Source organism: Apodemus sylvaticus, chromosome 22 (genome assembly GCF_947179515.1).
Source record: "Apodemus sylvaticus chromosome 22, mApoSyl1.1, whole genome shotgun sequence".
Classification (NCBI taxonomy): Eukaryota; Metazoa; Chordata; class Mammalia; order Rodentia; family Muridae; genus Apodemus; species Apodemus sylvaticus.
The window spans coordinates 39,064,552-39,080,008 of NC_067493.1; the positions used below are offsets into that span (position 1 = coordinate 39,064,552).

Sequence of the window (15,457 nt, forward strand, 5' to 3'; positions counted from 1 at the left end):
TAGAGGCAGAGGAGGCTCTCACTGGCCAAACACCCTGAACCAATCAGAACCTCAGCCACCGAGATAGACACTGTCTCAAGATAAGGTGGACGGCACCTGAGGAATGACACCTAAGGCTGAGCTCTAACCTAAACCCACGCAAACCCAAACATTAACTGTACAGAACACCCCATTCATAGCAAAAGCTCCCCTTACCAAGTACGTAACACAGCCCAGGGCACCAGGCCACCAGCCATGCAGTGCTGTTTGCTTTTGGATTTCGAGGCTATGTTTGTTGTTTTGTAAGGACAGGATCCCACCGTGTTTCTCGGGCTGCCCTTACACCTGAGATGTAAAATTCAGTGCCAAAGCACTCGCCGAGCATGGATGTGGTCTCAACCTCAGTTCCCAAGCACCACAACGAAAACAAGAAAAGGAGTACATGTAGGGGCCAACTATTTCCAAGAAGACAGTAAAAAAACTTTTAAAGATTTATTTTATTATTTATTTACATGTATGTAAATAAAGTATGACTCTGTGTGTGTGTGTGTGTGTGTGTGTGTGTGTGCAGGCTCAAATGTGCCCATAGGAACTAGGAGAGAGAATCCAATCTCCTATCTAGAGTTACAGTGGTTGTGAGCCTCCTGACACAGGTGCCGGGAACTGAACTCACACCCTCTAGAAGAGCACGGGTTAACCAGTGAGCCACTTCGCCAGACCAAGAAGCTCTAACTTTTTGTTTGTTTGTTTTTGTTTTTTGAGACAAGGTTTCTCTGTGTAGCCCTGGCTGTCCTGGAATTCACTCTGTAGACCAGGCTGGCCTCGAACTTAAAAATCCACCTGCCTCTGCCTCCCAAGTGCTGGGATTAAAGGCGTGCACCACCACTGCCCAGCGATGCTCTAACTTTTAAATACTTCTTTTACATTACCCACATGCTGACAGTTACTTCTGAGTTCACACTCAGTTACCTGTGGGCTCCCACACACTCAGTTACTTCTGAGCTCATACTTGTGAGCTCACACTTACACCAGTTACTTCTTGCGCTCACGTGCTTGATTCTTGAAATGTCTGGAAATTAACTTTATACTTAAACCTGGATTATCTCTGGCATCCCAGGTTGGCGTGCTGCGTGCTGCTACCCAGCACACTGTACTTTGAGCCTCGTGGAGATGTTCCTCTCTTTAAATGCATGATCAGTGAGGACACCAAAAAGGAAGCATAAAGCCGACACACTCAAGAGAAACGCAGTACGGCATAACTGCAGGAGAAATGCTCCTAGTGCCTCACAAATCTGGAGATTTTCTAAGCCAGAAAGTAAGGAACCCAGAAAGCCAGTAAGAGGGCTTCATGGGTAAGATCGCCTGACATGAGTAATACAGTGACCTCAGTCCCAGAACCCAGTGACAATCCCAGCACTCCTACAACCTGAGAGGTGGAGACAGGAGAACCCCCGGAAACATGGGGGGTGAGCTAGCCTGGACTACCCAATAGGACAAGCAATAAGAGAAATCCTTCCTCAACAAAGTGGGAGGAGAAAACCAGTCCCAAATGTTGTCCTCACACAGGGTGTGAGTGTACACCTGTACCACACTCTGCTCCCCCACTGAATAATAAAAAATACATTTTAAAAACAGGATTTGGGGCCAGGCAGTGATGGCACACGCCTTTAATGCCAGCACTCAGGAGGCAGAGGCAGGCAAATCTCTAAGTTCCAGGCCAGCTAGGGCTACACAGAGAAACCCTGTCTCAAAACAAAAGAAACCCTAAAGATATGGAACAGGAGACAACGGCTCAGCAGTTAATAGCACCTGCTGCTCCTGCACAAGACACAAGTATGGCTTCCGGCATCCACACTGGGAGGGTCACAACTGGCAGTCACCTCCAGCTCTGTGCCCTCCTCTGGCCTCTGAAGACAGGTCTCAGTGAGGCATGCACTCAGTACACATGCAGGCAAAACACTCACACACAGAAATCTTTAAAAAAAAAAAAATTAAAGAAAATTAAAAGAAATAATAAATGATTTAATCTTTCTGTATTTAAAGAGAAACGAAGTAAACAAGGCTCTGTTCATCCTTACAAACTTATTTTTGGGATAACATCCCAATTCTTACCTTTGCAGATAAGGCTTTCAAACTGTCCAGGAAGCGCTGCCAGAAGTCCTTGAAGAGCGGGCGGTCTATCTTCTTCAGACTGTCTTTGGTGCTGGCGTCCACGCTCACGTAGAGCTGAGTAACTGGCGTGAGGGTCCTTGGGAACGGAGAAAGAAAGAAAACATTAAATGGTGCCTACGTCAGGAACGCCACCACATGAAATGCACAGAGGAAGAGACGGCACAACACTGCAGTGGTCTGGAAGTTTCCACTCTGCCTACGCGTCCACACAACTATTCTGCTCTTTTGGGCAGAGCTGGGCATGGAAGGCAAGGGCACGCACATGCAGTGAGGGACAGCACTCTCCACTGAGCGGCAGCCCCAGTCACAACGACGAGGATTTTATAATGCGGCACACGACGGTTCTGGTTATTCTGAAATGCCTGCACATGGAGGCTAAGACACTGAAAACATTAACTATCTGAAACTGGTCCATCTTTGAACACTAGGTTTTAACAGAAAATAAATAAGGTGAAGCCTAGCTTGAGACCCACAGCCACGCACGGCAGCTAGTCAGACCTTCCTCACGAGCTCGGCCGTGGCAGTCTAACGCAGGTGCAAACTCAGAACTGTGCAGTCAAGTGGAAATTTAAAGGTTGTGTTGGAGAGTGTTTTCTGGCGCAAACACTCGAAGGCGTGTTTTCCTGAAGCAGACACAAATGAAAGGATGTTTGGCTAAAGCAAGCATGTGAAAGGGCCCATGATGAAGGATTCCTCACTAACAACACACATGGATTGGTTTGCCTTACACGTATTGTTGAGTTCCATCTGTCGTGATGCCAGCAGAGACACACACCAAATAACTCCTGGGGGTGTGCTGGCGGCTCCCTGCCACGTCCTCGAACTTGGGAACAGTTGAGACAGACTGACATGGAGTTTTGCTGAGGCTAGACCCATGGAGCACATGTGCTGTTTGGAGAGGGTCTAAATAGGACCCACCTTGCTTACAGAGCTGGCTCTGTAACACTTCTTGGTCTGGCGTCTTTACTGATCTTCACTTTACTGAAAGAGGCACAGCAAAGAGCTCCTGGCGTCCCTGCCAGTCCTGTCCCTCCTGCTGATCTGGCTGAGGCCTAGCTGTTCCTACTAGGTCTCGCCACCGCTCCTGCTATCCCGATACTACCAAACTGGACTGTTGGTATATTCATTAAGTTTGCAAGTGGATCCACCTACCGGTGCTGACCTATAAACTGAACTGCTAATTTCCTAACAACACAGATGGGATCTGCTCCAAAGGACAATTGCTAAACAGATTCACTTTTCCCATATCCTAATAACCTTTCTTTTCCACTACCTCTGATGGGGGATGGGCTAGAAAGTACATTAGAGCATTTAAGAACCGTTATTAAAATTAGGGTTGAGAAAAATTAAAAACTACATTGTAGTTTTTATCTGGATCAACAGGCCATCTATATTCTCAGGTCACTGAAGGATTCCCTCCAAAGGAATCCAGCCCATGTACCTTATGCCAAGAGCACAGAGCCACACCCATGCTTCAGAAGGAGAAATGGGTTCAAGTCCGTTTCCCCTAGATAAGGGATGACTGGCTGAAGAGGTGTGTGTGTGTGTGTGTGTGTGTGTGTGTGTGTGTGTGTGTGTTGCTCTTTTGTTTTGTTTTTCTAAGTCTAGCTCTTACCATGTCGCTCAGGTTGATCTAAAACTTGCTATGTAGAAATTGCCACAAACTCACCATCCTCCTGCCTCAGTCTTCTCAGGGCTGGGATTACAGATATTTGCCACCACATTCAACTTCTCCTGGGAATCTTAATCAACACCACAGAGTCCTCTAAGATGACTCGGTAGGTAAAAGCACTCACTACCAGGCCTGGTGACCTAAGTTTTGTCCTCACAACCCACATGGTAGAAGAGAACTGACTCGAAAGTTGTCCTCTGTGGAGATCACAGGCATGATGGCAAACGCATACACAGAAACACACAAAATGCAATTTAATTTTTTTTTTAATTCTTTATAATCCCAGCGCTGCCAGACTGGGCTTCAAAGTGAGACCTCCACTTCAAAAGCCAAAGAAAGCAAAGGAGACTGTCCTGAAAGCAACTGCATATCTAGCCTGGCCTCAGACACCCAGTGCTTGGCCATAACCCTTCCAGATCAGAGCAGACACTGGCCTGACCTTTCCCCGTGTGTAAGCACTCAGCAGCAATTCTCAAAGGTCAGACACACCATGCACACATCCACTGCACACAGAAACCAGAAGTTCTGGGGGATGACACTGTTAAGTGTCTAGGAGACAGTGAGCAAGTCTCCAGCTCTTACTCGGGAAGCAGACAAAGAAGAAAAAAGAATGACAGAGCTCACTCAAAAGGGATGGACAGCAGAAGGGCCCCTGAAGAAATCTCCTAGAACCTAGGGATCGTAGTTCTGCCCAGACCTGGCCTCAGTAACAAAGACAGGCCACAAGGCTCCAAGCCTGACCCAATCCTCTACCTCTGCATATAACATGTCAATAAAGAAGGCTATATAGGGACTGGGGAGACAGCTCAACAATTAAGAGCACTTTCCGCTCCTGCAGAGGACCTGGGGTGGTTCCCAGAACCTATATCAAATGGCTCATAACTGCCCATAACTGCCAATAACCTCTCCCAGCCTCTGAGGACGCCTCAGCATAGCATACAGGGTACATATACAAATAAGCAGACACACATACTCATAAAACCAAAATATTCTTTTTTTTTTTTTTTTGGTTTTTTTTGAGACAGGGTTTCTCTGTATAGCTCTAGCTGTCCTGGAGCTCACTCTGTAGACCAGGCTGGCCTTGAACTCAGAAATGCGCCTGCCTCTGCCTCCCAGAGTGCTAGGATTACAGGTGTGTGCCACCACCGCCCCGCAAACCAAAATATTCTTAAAGAATGCTACACCATAACTCCTGTGCCTTAGAACTCCATCACTACTTAGAATGATGGAAAAGGAGAATATATTGGACTACAACCTTTGACCCAACCCTCACTGTCATAAAGTCCAAAGGCTGTGTGGACAGCGTGATGACACATTCTAATTATAGATTTCTGAGTGAAGTCTGATCACACAGGGCGAGCTAACGGTCACTCCGCAGGTAAGGTAAGGGTAGACTAATGACCTGAGTTTAGTCCTCAGGACCCAGGTGGTGGCCAGCTGAGGCTCAACAGTGACTTCTAGACCAGAGTCAGGCCTGTCTTCCCCTGCTCACTGTCTATAAGACAGTGGTCATGCGGGAGTGCAGTGACGCCGGAGCCTTACCTGATTTCCTCGGGGAACTGCGCATTGGTGACAAGGAAGCTGGAGATCCCGTGCCGGTGGAGCAGCTTCAAAAGCCTGTTGATCTCGGGGTACATTATCGGCTCTCCCACAAGCGACAGTGCACAGTGCCTGACCTCCATCCCCTCTTCAAAGCGCTCCGCCTTGAGGCCTGGCACGCCTGAGACAGTAGCGAAGAAAATCAGAGCAGGCACAAGCAGACCCAGCGCTGCTCCCGTGGCCACTGATGAGGCTTTGGTTTCAGAGGGAAAACCCCATTTTTATTTATTAAACAGGAGTTCATTCTGTGGCTCAAGCAGGCCAGAAACTCTCAATAATCCTCCTGTCTCAGCACTGGCACCCTCCCGTGCCCCCCCCCCAATTGTTGCGATTACAGGAGTGGGCCACCACACCCACCTTAAAACTTAATTCTCTTCTTTTAAAAAAAACTGTTTTCATTTTATGGGTGTCTATATGCACCACATTCATGCAGTGCCCATGGAGACCAGGAGAGGGCACCAGCTCCCCTGCAGCTGGAGTTAATGGATAGTGAGCTAGCTGCCCTGTGCATGCTGGGAACAGATCCCAGTCCTCTGCAAGAGCAGCAAGTGCTCTTAACCACTAAGCCATCTCCCCAGCCCTGAAACTTGAGTGTGGGGCTGGAGGAATGGTCTAGGCGCCAAAGCTCTTGCTTTCCCAACCAATTAAGGACCTGGGTTCAGATGTTGGCAATTAGATATGAAGGCTGCATGGCCATGGAAACCTCTGTAACCATAAGCACCAAAGGGAGTAGACACAGGAGGATTGATTGGTAGGGACTGTGAGACCCTGTCTAAAAGAATGGGGTGGGGGGCGATTATAGGACAAGACACCTAGCATCGGGCTGTTAACTTTTCGCTCGCTCGCGCGCGCGCGCACACACACACACACACACCTCAGAGTGTGAATAGTATCTATCTCAAAGAATTTTCGTTAGGATTAAAAATAAATGTAAAGATTTTCATGACACTCAGAAGGCAGCAGCAATTAGAGCTCTATGAGTTCAAAGCCAGCCTGGTCTACCTAGTAAGACCCAGACTCAAAAATAAATAATTTTTCCAGGCAGAGGTGGTGCACTCCTTTAATCCCAGCACTTGGAAGGCAGAGGCAGGCAGATTTCTGAGTTCGAGGCCAGCCTGATGATCTACAGAGTGAGTTCCAGGACAACCAGGGCTACACAGAGAAATCCTGTCTTGAAAAACCAACAATAAACAAGTAAATAAGTAATTTTTCCTATGAGGCCCTTTCACTAAGGACTAGCTATTATAATAATCTCTTGATCCTAGCTTACTGAGCATCACAATTAACTAATCATTAGTTGGAAAAGCGGCAGTAAAATGCTTGCTACCGAGCATGAGGACCAGGTAAACTGGCCCAGGCCTTTAATCCCAGCACTCAGAAGGCAGAGGCAGGTAGATCTGTGAGTTCAAGGCCAGTATGGTCAACATAGCACATTCCAGAGCAGTCAGGGATATATAGTAAGACCCTGTCTCAAAAACAACAAATGGTGTGGGTGGTGGCTCCTCAGGTCCCTTAGGGAGGCAGACAATCAAGTGCCTAGGGCTCGGTGTCAGTTCTAGGCCACTGACAGACACTGTCTCAAAACTAACCAACCAACCAACCAACCAACCAATCAACCAACCAACCAACCAACCAACCAACCAACCAATCAACTCACCCACCCACCCACTCAGGGTGGTCAAGGCCTGAGTAAAGAGCCCGCCTGTGAGCGCATGTCCAAGTTGTGGGTATGCAGTGGAGTGAGCTGTTGGGCGTAAGTGGGCTGCTAGGCAGGGGATGGTGTAGGGAGACCCCACATACCCCACCTACCTACTCCTGAAACCCTTTCAGCCTCCTTCCAACACACACACACACACACACACACAGAGTAGTGTCACTATCGCCCTAGCAAAAACCACAAACTTAAAATGTACTTGGAGACATCAACATGCAAGTAAATACCACTCCCCCCCCCCCCAATCTAAAGACCAGGAAGCAGATTAAAATTCTAAACATGACAGATGCCATCTTTTGTGTGCCTCACACTCAGCATGTGCGTTTCCCATCAGGGTTTCTGACTGAGTTTTTCCTTGCGCTATCGAAATCTAAGATTTAACTCAAATCCAAGTTTTAAATAAAACTTGATCCTTAAACTCAGTCTGTGTTGCCAAGACAACCTAGCACTCTGCCTAACAGTCCTGGTTAGCTTTAAATTCCCCATGAGCAGCAGAAGAGAGGGGTGGGTTTACCCTGAACTGCAAAATCAGCCTCCAACTCTGAATGTGAGACAAGGGTATGCTGGTTAGACCTTGGGGAGCAGGGAGGGGTTAGGAGCAGAGGCCGGGGATTCAACTTCTGACTCTACTACGAGGTCAGCTGGGCATCCCTGGGCAGGCCCCAGCCCTCTCCTCCCCTGATGTTTTACATGGTGAGCAGAGAAGAACATGAACAAGAATTAAATGAGGGGCTGGGGCCGTGGCTCCGCCTAGAAGACATGGAGAGCATTCCAGTAACCCTAGCACTCAGGAGGAAGAGGAGGAGGAAACACAAGTTTAAGGTTATCCTCATGTATGTGCTGGGGGTGGGGGGGGGCAAACTCAGGCTACATTAGACTTTGATGCAACCCCTGTCCAGACACACAGATACAACAAACAAATAAGTGTTGGTGACACAGAGCAAGATGGTGACCACTGAGGGACTGTGGGTGCAGCTAGTGTGAAGTGGGCTCCGGCTGAGGACTCGCCAGCTCGGGGTTCTGCTGACTAGATATGTGCGTGGGAGAATAAGGTGTCCCAGAGAAGCGCTGCGTGTATGGCCTGGGCAGCAGAGCTCTGGACAATGGAGACAAAACAAGCAGCGAACCCAACACGATACCCAACAGAGACTCCTGGGAGAAGTGTGGAAAGGAAAGTATGTCTGATATTCAAGTCAGACAAGAATTAGACAGCCAAACGGATAAGCAACGCTCAAATGTGGGTTCTAGAGAGACTGCTTCAAGAATCAGTACACACAAAGAGACACAGACAGACAGACACACACAGAGAGAACAGATATATATATAAACAAGCACAAATACAGCACAAGTATACACACCACACATGCACGCACACACATATAATCCAACTCACAAACTCTTAACCCTTTCGAGTTTTCCTGGTTTCATTGTTGCTAAGCAACTTCTGGGCCATTTCCCTCATCCCAGGCAGCTTCCTCCTCCTGAATCATCATAAGAACAGTCATCAGAGAAACTAAGGAGCAAACTGTATCTCACAGAAAGATGCCAAAGAAAACAGAGCTTCGGGATTTAGCCTAACATTCAGTAAACCAAATGGCACGCACGCATGCACACACACACACGTTTCCCTCCCCACCACAGGATAAGACCAGATGTACACCTGTAATGCCAGTCCACTAGAGGATCAAAAGTCCAAGGCCATCCTCCACTACAAGGCAAGGTCAAGGCCAGCCTGAGATGGTACGACCTCGTCTCCTACCAAGGCAAATAAAGAAACAAGCAGGCAAATACCTTTGAACTGTTTAATCATGTTCTGATGGTTCTCAATGGCTTCCTTCAAGATCAATTCTGGCTGGTCCATCTTCCACCGCCACTCGGTGCCCACAGGATTGGTATGGTGCCTGTAAACACAGTACAAAGTACTAAGGCCTTCTGTTATGACATCCCAGAGTCTACTGCGACTGCCCATCCAGCACAGGGTTAGAGCTGCTGCCCGACAAAGCCCCACTGATGGAGGACTGTCCCTTCTTGAGTCCCAGCACGTGGCAGGGATGGGTGGAGAGGTCCTCCAGCAGTCAGCTCGGCTCTCGGCTCAGAGTCAACGCCAGGGACAGGTTGACCAAACAAATGAACCCGATCTTTAAAAAAAACTCTGTATTCCTTATTTATGGGCATATCTGTGGTATACGTGCACCTATGTTCTCAAGGAGCCCAGAAGGGCCATCGGCTTCCCTGGTCCTCTGACAAGGAACAAATACTTCTAACTGCTGAGCCGCCTCTCCAGCTCCTTCTTCCTGCTTTCAGTCATGTTAACTGAATGACGACCAGAACTGAACTAATGCACGGCGACCTCTGGGCAGCGCCTTTCCACTGTGAGTTGACAATTCCTAAACACGAGAAGAGCAGAAGCGCTCAAGATTTAGAAACTACAACCTACACCAAGCGCTCAAGCTTCTCAAGAGCAGTGGGTGTGGCTTCGCTCTCTATTCTTTTGTTTTGAGACAGACTCCCATATATAGCCCAGGCTGCCCTCAAGTTCCCCACGTAGTTGAGGATAGCCTTTAGCGTCTAATCCTCTAGCCCCCATACCCCCAGTGCTGTAATTAGGGTGCAGACCACTGTACGTGGTTGGGAATAGAACCCAGGGCTTCATGCGTGAGAGACAAGCTCTCTACCAACTGAGCCACAGGCTCAGCACTTCTTATTCGCTGACTATCTTTTTCCTTCAGTGTTCCTTGGAATATGTAACAAATACAAGCCTCACTGCTTCCAGCTGATCTTTCCCCCTGTGTTTATCTATATGTGGTTATGCAAATGTTATGTGCAGATGACCCCAGAGGCCAGAAGAGGGCATCAGATCCCCTCAGAGCTGGGGTTAATGGCAACCGTAAACTATCTGATGTGAGAGTTGGGGGGCTAAACTCAGTCCTTTGAGCAGCAAGTGTCCTTAACCACTGAGCTGTTCTCCGGACCCCAGGTACCATTTTTTTTTTTTTGGTTTTTTTTTTTTTTTTGTTTTGTTTTGTTTTGTTTTTTGGATTTGTTTTTTTGGAGACAGGGTTTCTCTGTGTAGCCCTGGCTGTCCTAGAACTCACTCTGTAGACCAGGCTAGCCTCGAACTCAGAAATCCGCCTGCCTCTGCCTCCCAGAGTGCTGGGATTACAGGCGTGCGCCACCACTGCCCAGCTCCCAGGTACCATTTTTAAACATTAATTATAGTCATGTGAATAGGTCTGGCCCCCATAGACTCATGTGTTTGAATGTCTGGCACACAGAAAGTGACGCTATTAGGAGATGTGGCCTTGCTGGAGGAAATATGTCACTGTGGGGGTGGGCTCCGCCCAGTGAGGAAGAGAGCCTCCTCCTGCAGAGGAGCCTGTGGAGGACAGTCCCTCCTAGCTACCTTCTGATCAAATTGTAGGACTCTCAGCTCCTCCTGCACCATGCCTGCCTGCCTGCCTGCCCGCTGCCATCTTTCCCACTATGATGTTACTGAACTGAACCTCCAACACTGTAAGCCAGCCCCAATTAAATGCTGTCCTTTATAAGTCATGGTGTCTCCTCATAGCACTAAACCTCTCAGACACTAACTTAGTTAACACACTCATGATAGGGCTATGTAGGCTTAAAATTCTTAAAAATGTGCTGGAGCGCAGGGCGGTGGTAGCGCACGCCTGTAATCCCAGCACTCTGGGAGGCAGAAGCAGGCAGATTTCTGAGTTAGAGGCCAGCCTGGTCTACAGAGTGAGTTCTAGGGCAGCCAGGGCTACACAGAGAAACCTTATCTTAAAAAAACCAAATCCAAAAAACCAAAAACCAAAAAAAAAAAAAAAAAAAAGTGCTGGAGCTTGGTCCTCCCAGCACACGAGTCCGCACTCCCCGGGCAGTGCTCAGCATCCGGTTACCACACAGCACACGCGCCACTCCACTTACCGCCAGCAGAAGACACATTTATTCGCACAGGCCAAGCTCGGGGTGGCTTCCATGCAGCGATGGCTCTCGATGCCATAAAACGTGTGTTTGTAGCAACCTCCTCTCCCCCGCAGCATCGACTGTGACAAGCAGGAAACACGCCATTGTTTGAATAGAATAACAGAAACGCAACAGCTAGGCGCCATTTGTTTGCATGCTCTTGCTCCCTTGTTTCTTATTACCGAGCAGGAGATGTGAGACCTGAGTGCAGGCTCAGCAGGCCACAGCATGCGAAGGTCTCACGACAACGTGGTGGAATTGACTCTTTTGCCACCTGTATGTGTGGGTCCCAGAGATCGAACTCAGGTCACTAGGCGAGGCAAGCCCTTCACCCTCTGAGCCATCTCCTCAACCCAAAGACATCATTGTTTTTAAGACAGCACTATAGGGCAGAGGATGACTCAGTGGGGAAAAGCACTGGCTGACCTGAGCTTGACCCCTGCGACCCACAAGATAGAAGGTGAACCGACACATCCAAATTGTCCTCTGACCTCCACCCAGACCGATAACGAAGCTGCCTGTGCCTTTCCCAGCGTGGGCCCCGCCGTCACGTACATGGCCGTGCTGCCTCAGTTCCTCTCTTCCCCGTGTTCACCCTGGTACTTCAATGGCAGAGATGCTGACTGAGCATCTCATTAGTCCACACATCCCCGAGGCCCCACTTTGAGTTCTCTTTGTTTAGTGCCTAATCTACTTTGATTTCTGTGGTTCAGACTCAGTAAATCCTATTGACTAGTCCTGGGTGCAAACTGCGCCATCGATCTGCTGGGATCAGAGGCTGCCAGCCCTGCCCGCCGGCTGAGCCCTTGAGCCCTTTCATCTGTGAGACTGCTTTTCTGCTGTACTGGGCTTCCCAGCTGTGTTGTTGGCCTTGCTCTTTACTGGGCTGTTGTATTCCTTCATTTGTGTGAAGATCACTGATGACTCGATTGCTGTAGCTGCTGTATCCACCCCGTTGGATCCTGCAGACGGCAGCTGACTATCTTTTGCTATCCGAGTTGTGACTTTCTCAAGTCCTTGCTGTGACAGGTGATTTTTCGGCACCATCCTGGGCATTCTGTCAATGAGGAGAATCCAGACCAGTTCTCAACCTGTTGGTCTGACCCCACAGAGATATCTTGTATATCAGATATTTATATTAAAATTCATAACAGCATCAAATTACAGTTATGAAGTAGCAACAGGAAACAAATGTTTTGTTTGGGGGGTCATTGCAACGCGAAGAGCTGTATTACAGGGCTGCAGCATTAGGGAGGCTGAGAGCCACTGCTCTACACATTTTCCCCCTCTCTCTTAGCAGGCTGAGCTAGAAAACAGGCCCCATGCTGGGCTTTCCACAGTGATTGAACTTCCCTAGCCTTTCAGAGTGCTTTACCTTGAGTGACCCCTGGGCTTTGCTGGTTCACTGGAAGATAAGAGTGTCAAGCCAGTAGACTCCTCCACCTGGGCTGCTCCTATAGCAAGGCTCCCTCTGGCCTGTATACTCCACAGAAAGGAAACGCCTGGCCTCACCAGGGACACAGGGGCTGCTGCCCTGACGACAAGAGACACCTAGTTACCATGGTACTGCTATGGTATAATAGGGAAAGAAAATGTTAGGCCAGCAAGGAAGGAGAACATTGCTCAGGCCAGGTTCTTGTGGGAGAATGGTCTCTTCTCGCTGAAATTGGTTGACAGGCCTCTCCACACAGGGCGGGAATGCCAGGCCCAGCTACACAGTAGAGCACATGCCCTATTTATTGTTAGCGGGAATGCCAGCGCCCTTTGTCAGGAGAACTGGGCCTGCCTGGCTCATTTGGAGGGACTCCCCTTCAACCTAGAAGAGAAGAGCCTAAGGAGGCTCGCCTTTCTGTGAGGCTGAGGCAGTTAGCGCTGGGCCCCGTCACCATCTCCTTTCAGGTGAAGGGCGTGATACTACCCACACCCGAGAGCAGCCCTCCTCTCACCACCTTCCTCCACAGCACACCTCAGAGCCATGCCTCCTGGCTAAAGAACCCCAAACTGCCCAGAAGATGATGCCCGCGCCCAACCGACATGTTTGGGGATGCCAGCCAGGCTCCTAACCTTGCAGTCTAATGACCCTTGCCGTGGGACGTCAGAGGAAGATGTCAGATCATTGGCTTCTGTCATCAAGCTCCTCTCCACACCAGTCCCGGCTTTGTCGTCTGTCACTGTGACTGACTTCCTCACTACACAGATAACTCACATTCTCCAAATGAGCAGCAACCCAAGACCCAGTCCCCACACACAATCAGTACCACCCAGTGCAGGGACCTGCCACCAGCACAGGGCCTCAAATTCTGACTTAACACGACACTGAATTCAAGTCTGAGGTCATTCACCCATTCACACAACAGTTCAGAAGAGAATCATGCTGCGGCCACTCATCTTAAGACAACCTTACTCAGGTTTGTGACAACTGCTGCTGGCTGGGACTTCACCTCCTTGCATACCCTGTTCTTCAGGAAGTCTACATGGGAGCTTTGTTTGTTTGTTTGTTTGTGCCAGGGTCGTACGTATAACAGGATGGGTCCACACTCTACATAGCCAAGTCCAAGTGTATATTGAGCACTTCAGGGAGCCCTGGGATTGGGAGCATACACGGTCCCTCCATTTAGCCAGTGCTGGACATGGAGGAACCCAAGGCTTCCTGCATGAGGCAAGGACTCTCCTGAGCCACATCCACAGCCCCATAGACATATTTGTAGCTTCACTGCCGGATCAAGTGACAGAACATTTTACTGGCAAACCCTCATCATCTTCTCTATACCGGACGACAACTTGTGAGACGGTTCTCTCCTTCCGCCATAGGGTCATGGCTACTGAACACAGCTGATCGAACTCCGTGGCCAGCACCCCTGCACACTGAGCCATCCTGCCAGCCCTTGGGAATATTTGTTTATAAACAGATATGGGAATAAGAAGAGGCGGGGACAGCCGCCAGCCGTTGTGCTGGGCAAGGGAAAAGGAAAAACTGCGCAACTGCTGACTGGACAGCAGGGCAGCAGCGCGAGAGGACGAGAAGCCACTGGTGACAGGACGAGACTGGCACAAACTCAAACTGCGGAGCAAGACACCATCGCCTTCAGAGTCACAGGGTAGCTCCAGGCAAGATGGCTCATGTAGAGCTGGACATCGAGGTGGCCAAGTATGGTGGTGTGTATCTGAAGGGACCAGAAGTTCAAGGCCAGTCTGGGCTACACAGTAAGACCTTGTATCCAAAACAGTCAAGAAAGATAAAGAACACAACTGCCTGCAGAATTCTTATTAATATAATCTGTTTTTACAAATACTGCTGACCTCACAAATACTGTTAATAATCCCCAGGAGTACAGCAGGCGAATGAGCACACCCTCCCTGGAGCAATCACAATCCCTGGTCAGGAGTTCAGGGTCGCCCATCACTCACTCTGGAACTGTCCCCACAGGTGGGCCATCCACATTAGCCTAGGCCTTCCTATCAGTCCTGTTCTCACCCCCTGGCCCAGCGCAGTGGGAATGGCTTACAGGAGACCATCTCCAAGTCTCATTACAAATGAGAAACAGGGCTGGAGAGAGGACGAGCTCATGGGCTCCTGCACAAGTCTCAAGGCCAGCTCCCCGCACCACATCAGGGAGCTCACAACCCCCTGTCACTTCAGCACAACACACACTTTACATTAAAATTAAAATAAATAAATAAATTAGAAACAAAACACGGACCTTAGTGAGTCGTGGCATTTCAAGACCTAAGGCCTATCTTCTGTGTCACTCCATGCCAACCCCCCACAAGTGACTTCTCGGGACCCCACGCCCATCCTGCGTTATGACTGAGGTCTGAGTCTCCGGAGTCGCGTGCAGACTCCTTTCTCACTCTTCGCCTGAATGAAGCCCTGGGCTTCTCAGCCTCCTTCGGTAAGAGCCGCTTGCTTCCCTCTTAGTCCTACCACATATAAGCATACAGCATCTCACTGTTTCCCATGCAGAGCAACTTCTAACCTTCCTCAAATGTAAACGTATCCACTTAATGTGAGAGGGCTGTGGGCGTGGCTCAGCGACGCAAGCTGGCGGAGCACAGGGGAGGCTCCGGCTTGAGGCTGGCACCACACATAAGGAGCAAGGAGCAGGATGAGGAGGAGCGAGAGGAGAAGGAAGAACAGAAAAAGGGAGAGAAGGAAGAGAGCAGGAAGAAGAGAAGAAAGAGGAGAAGTATAAGAGGAAGATGAGAAGGAGCCGGAAGTGGGGCAGCAGATCCAGATACAGCGGCTGGCCCCTCACCACTGAAGCGTCACAGCGTTCTGCATGGAAAGACATATTTAACAGAAAGTGCTTCCTCTTTCATTTCATTACAGATTGGATGAAATGCCAATT

The 15,457-nt window shown here is 49.2% G+C and overlaps 1 protein-coding gene across 1 annotated transcript in view; it reads right to left on the reverse strand.

The window, feature by feature from the left end:
• LOC127673012 (S-adenosyl-L-methionine-dependent tRNA 4-demethylwyosine synthase TYW1-like) overlaps positions 1-15,457 on the reverse strand; it is a 74,820-nt gene that overhangs the window by 36,777 nt on the left and 22,586 nt on the right. The window contains 4 exon segments of the mRNA XM_052168529.1: positions 2,092-2,227; positions 5,366-5,543; positions 8,928-9,037; positions 11,070-11,188. Coding sequence (XP_052024489.1) covers positions 2,092-2,227; positions 5,366-5,543; positions 8,928-9,037; positions 11,070-11,188 — 543 coding nt within the window.